This window comes from Callithrix jacchus, chromosome 1, assembly GCF_049354715.1.
Source record: "Callithrix jacchus isolate 240 chromosome 1, calJac240_pri, whole genome shotgun sequence".
In the NCBI taxonomy this organism is placed as follows: Eukaryota; Metazoa; Chordata; class Mammalia; order Primates; family Cebidae; genus Callithrix; species Callithrix jacchus.
The window spans coordinates 163,686,991-163,692,182 of record NC_133502.1 but is presented as its reverse complement, the minus strand read 5'-3'; the positions used below and the strand labels follow the sequence as shown (position 1 = coordinate 163,692,182).

Sequence of the window (5,192 nt, the reverse complement as noted above, 5' to 3'; positions counted from 1 at the left end):
TTCATCGTAAGCACTTAGCAAACATGTACTCTATTGCTCCATTCTTGTGTAAATTGCAAGTTTTTATGCCATGGTGCTTTGCAAAAAGTAGGTATCAAAAACTTTTATGCTCATATTTTGAATCATTTTACTCTTGAAAAGGATATCATGAATAATGCATCAAAAAAGACATCTGTGAGGTTAGCTAGCCTTAAGGAGTAGAAGAAGGAGAAGGAAAAGGAGAAGGAGAAAAAGAAGAGGGGAGAAGAAAAGGCAGGGGAGGGTGAAACAAGGAGAAAGGGCAGAAGGGGATGGATTTTAAAGACAAACAGACCTAGGGTGAAATCCCTGTTCTGTTACTTACTAGCTGAGTGAATTGGAATTTTGAGTTAACCTCCTTGATTCTCAGTTTCCTGTTCAATTATAAGCAGCTAATGACTTCTGTCTCTGTGTGCTCTTATGAGGATTTATTATGTGAGTATACATACAGTGTTAAGAGTTATTTCAGCCAAACACCAGATGTCCAATAAAAGGCAACTCTTATCTGTATTGTTATCATTGTTTCCAACGTTGACATTTTTAATCCATCATTATGTCTATTGTTGGCATTATACATTATGTCTGGTGATTAACTCTCTAAGAAATCTTCATGGCTTAGCACAATAAATCTATGCCCCACCCCCATGACCCACATCAACATAATTCATCTATTCATTCATTCATACTAGAGCCACACATTAAATTTACATCTCAGCCAATCTCAGGGCTTTACATATGGACAGTCACTAATTAATACATGTGAATTGCATTAATTAATTGACACAACATTAATTATCAATGTCATAGGACTATGGATAAACTCAGCATAGAAATAAGGCTTCTTTCTGTCTTTTGCATCCTTCAATTTGCTCATAATTCATTCCTAAAAACCATTATACTAAATCTATACCTGTATATCTACTTCTATATCTGTATCTATTATCTATCTAACTGTATTTATCCATTTTCATGCTGCAGATAAAATCATGGCCAAGATTGGGAAGAAAAAGAGATTTAATTTAACTTACAGTTCCACGTGACTAGGGAGGCCTTAGAGTCATGGCAGGAAGAGAAAGGCACTTCTTACATGGTGGTGGCAAGAGAAAATGAAGAGGATGTAAAAGCAGAAACCCCTGATAAAACCGTCAGATCTCATGAGACTTATTTACTACTACAAGAACAGTATGGGGGAAACTGCCCCCATGATTCAAATTATCTCCCATTGGCCCTCCCACAACACATAGGAATTACAAGAGTACAATTCAAGATGAGATTAGGAAGGGAACAAAGAGCCAAACCATATCACTAACTATACATGCAAACATCTCTCTCTCTATATATATATATATGTGTGTGTGTGTGTGTGTGTGTGTGTGTGTGTGTATACACATAGATATAAATGTCCCTTTGTTTCCATTTTTTTTTTTGCTGATTTCTTTTTGTCTTTTGTTTACCACAAAAGGAAAAGAAAGGATGTAAGACCAAATCTTGAAACCAGAATAGACAGTGGCAGATCTATACAATTTACTCTAAGAGTTGATGGTAAAGAAAATCTTCAGAGCAAGTGCTTTCTGACAGCTGTACCATAATGGAGCTTACGGAGATTAGGATTTAAAAAGAATGCTTTTTGCATTGCCTCTGATTACAAATTAATCAGAATATATAGACTAGAAAAGAACACTTGTTGGAAAATATGCCAGAGAGACAGCACACATAGGTGTGCCTCAGGGACACAGGGCTTCTAGGACATGGTCTTCCATAGCCCCAAGTAGTACACATACCCTATGAAGAAGCCCAGTTGAATGCTCAGAGGAACCTCTTCCATACATTTTTATAGAAAAAGCCTTCTAGTAAATGATAACTGGTAACTTAACTCCTCTGAATGTGTCATTGCATTCTTAAGTAATCTTTGTAGGTGCAAGCCTTTCTAGAATATTTTGTGCATTTCTCTGATGAGTTAAACAGAGGATCCTAAACTGATTTTAGATTTTTGTTGGCTCAGCAACCCAATGTTATATTGTGGGGGAGGTAAGGTTGTTTTTGTCTGTTTGCTTTTATTTTTTCCTCTGTTCTCAAGCTGTCAAGTCTTCTATTGACATTTTAGGTGTTTCCAGCAACTAGTCTTCCTTTTCCAAGTCACTTATATTCAATCTGCTGGAAGACAAAAGTAAATAACCAAGCTCTCTAAATAAAATGTGTTTAATAAGATTTCATGAAACCCAGGAAGAGAGCCAAGGGGTTTGTGCCTTCATTCATTAAATTCAATCTACAAATACTCATTAGACTTCCTTTGTGCAAGGCCTTGTGATGATTCACAAGCTACGCTTGTTCTAGGCAATAGAACACTGGTGTTTGCAGTCTGTAACATTTGAAAAGTATACTTCTATTTTCACAAGGCTTTTAAAATGTCTGAGTTTATGGCTAAATTATGAATGGTCGATACTGTTAACTTTGGACCTCTGAAGATTTGGTTAATTACAGAACCACCCTGCCTATGTATATGTGAATTTTCTATGACTCACAAAGTATCAACACATGTAATCTCTTGTTTTGTCCACATTTGAGCTAAGGAAGGTTGGAATGTGTATCCACATCTTAGAAGACAGTGAATGGGGCTTATAAACTGGAATCATTTTAAATCATTTAAAATATTAGACTAGAATTGACTACTTCATTAGGTCAAAGCCCATGCCCCAAGCCTTTGTCCAAGCATCAAATAACCAGTTTTTAGATCTTTTATTGCCATGCCTAAGATCCCATATAGCAAAGGAGACTAACCCAAGAATCAGGATTCCTGGATTGTAAGATGAAATCTGTAAGAAACTCACAGGCAAGTACCTCTGAATCCCAGGTTTGTCTCTTTTCATCTGTGAGATGAAGATGATCATATCTACCCCACAGGATGAAATAATGTTATCTCTTAAAACACTATTATTAAATGAAGTACATTACCAATCCCCTCTGCAGCATTGGGCCTGACAAGAGATATAGCAAAATCCTTTCCTCTGTTGTAGCAGAGTCCTGCTTGCCACTTTACAGACCTATGTCTGTGCAGGGCATCAGTAACAACCTAAAGATAATAAGAGACACAAAGAAGGTATCAATGTAGGCCATCTCCCTGGATGCACCACTCACCTCCTGCCTTTTACACTACGTTGGGCAGGAAAAGCAATTCTGGGAAAGAGTTGTTCTGAGCCTTCCCAGGAACCTTGGTGTGTTTCTCTCTTGTTGGCTGCTGGCTAGCCTAAGGTCACGCACAGGGAAGAACACCAGCTCCATCCAGACTCCTTGCAAGGATTTCAATGATGCATGCTAAAGACGAACAGATGTGCACTTTCTCCTCTTGCAGTCTGAGGCTCAACACCAGCTCCACTGGATGTGAGGCTTCTCTCAGGGGCTCAAACAGCAAGCACCCTAGAGTCCCCTCAACAGGGTAGGTTCATAAGCCATAGCTTTTGTTTTAAATGTGGAGATGTAATAGAGAGATATAAGTGCTTAAGGGGCTAGAGTAGACAATCCTGGGTAGATTTCTGACTGACACTTTCTGTCCATGTAACTTTGCTAAATGCATTTTTGTCATCTCTAAAAACAGGATAACTACTGCTGTGGTTTGATTGTTTGTCCCCTCTGAAACTCCTGTTGAAATGTAAGTGCCATTGTATCAGTATTAAGAGGTGAGGCCTTTAAGAAGTGATTAGGTCATAGGGGCTCCATCTTCATGAATGGATTAATGCCTTTATGTTAGGAGTGGGCTAGTTATTCTCAGAGTGGGTTTTATAAAGCTAGCTTTGCCTTTCATACTTCCTTTCTTGTTGAGCTCTCATCTACCATCATGTATAACATAGCAAGAGGCCCTCGAAAGATGCTGGCACAATGGTCTTCCATTTCCTAGCCTCCAACACTGGAAGAAATAAACTTATTTTCTTTATAACTTACCCAGTCTTAGGTATTCTGTTACAGCAACAGAAAACAGACTAAGATGGCAACCTTTTGCAAAGAGCTAATGAAATAATGCACAATATACATTAGTATATTGCACACAGTATATGTCTATGATTTATTAATCTTCTAATTCCACTAACCTACCTAGCAGATCCCATGGGAATTACTCCATTCTCTGCAAAACTTGACAATAAATAAAATCTTTGGGGCAAGTGCTTTCTGACAGTTGCACCATAGGAGCTTACAGAGATGAAGATGAAAAACAAATTTTTTGTTGTTGTTTTTGCATTGCCTCTGATAGCAAACTCATCAAGTTGCATAGAACAGATAATTGACTAGTGCTAATTAGATTTCCTGCTGCCCTCTAGCCTTCCATCTTTGTTCCATGATTCTCACATGACTCTCCTACCATCCATCCCTCCTTGCCCACAGTATGGACAAGCATGCTGCTCCCTCCCATTCACAGAGCCCTCCTTATCAGAAAGGAGAGCGGCAAAGACAGGAGATAGCCAGGTGGTTTCCTTTCCACTTTCAGGAGTCAACTCTCGCATTCTCTCCTAAACCCCTGAAGAATCCTCCCGACTTAGCTAGGTTATGACCTTCAAGAAGGACCCATGATCACTGCCTATTGAGAGTACTCAACAGATACTGGGGATGTAGGTAAATGGGACATTTTACAAATCTATAAGTGGGCCACACAATGCTCTGGGGATCCTCTTTTCAAAATCAGGAGACCTTTTAGTGGTACTAGAATAAACCCACAGTGGCTACAATTTGAGTACTCATAGTAAGCCAGAGTACTGTGCTAAATATTTTATAGCCATTACTGATGTTTAAGGATACAGAGAGAGATTGAGCAACATCGTCAAGGACCACAACCAGAAAGTGACAAAACCAAGATCCATATCCAGTTCCTGCCAAATCCAATGGTGGTTTCTTAAACCCCTATGCTACTGTGCGTCTCCCAATTGTTGTGCCAAAACTGGATCAGTTTTGCAATGTTTCTCTACCTCTGACTGTTTCAGGAAAAGAAAGTAATAGCATCTGCTGTGATGTGGCCCACACATCCAGATATGTTCTTCCTGGCAGTGTGGGATGGCAACAGTCATGTTACTTCTTTGAGTCTGCTTACCGTTTGTCAGCAAAGATAGTACTAGTACTGGCTCCTTCTACCTTAATGGTGAGCTAAGACTAATGCTGAAGATATTAATGAGATATTCTAAATAATGTTC

The 5,192-nt window shown here is 38.9% G+C and overlaps 1 protein-coding gene across 1 annotated transcript; it reads right to left on the bottom strand.

The window, feature by feature from the left end:
* Nucleotides 1-1,427: 1,427 nt before the first annotated feature.
* Nucleotides 1,428-4,511, bottom strand: LOC128932200 (deleted in esophageal cancer 1-like). The gene is given in 4 exon segments (XM_078346115.1): nucleotides 1,428-3,088; nucleotides 3,847-3,869; nucleotides 3,872-3,949; nucleotides 4,370-4,511. Coding segments are annotated over 4 exon segments (393 nt in total). The 3' UTR covers nucleotides 1,428-2,938.
* Between the last annotated feature and the right edge of the window lie 681 nt (nucleotides 4,512-5,192).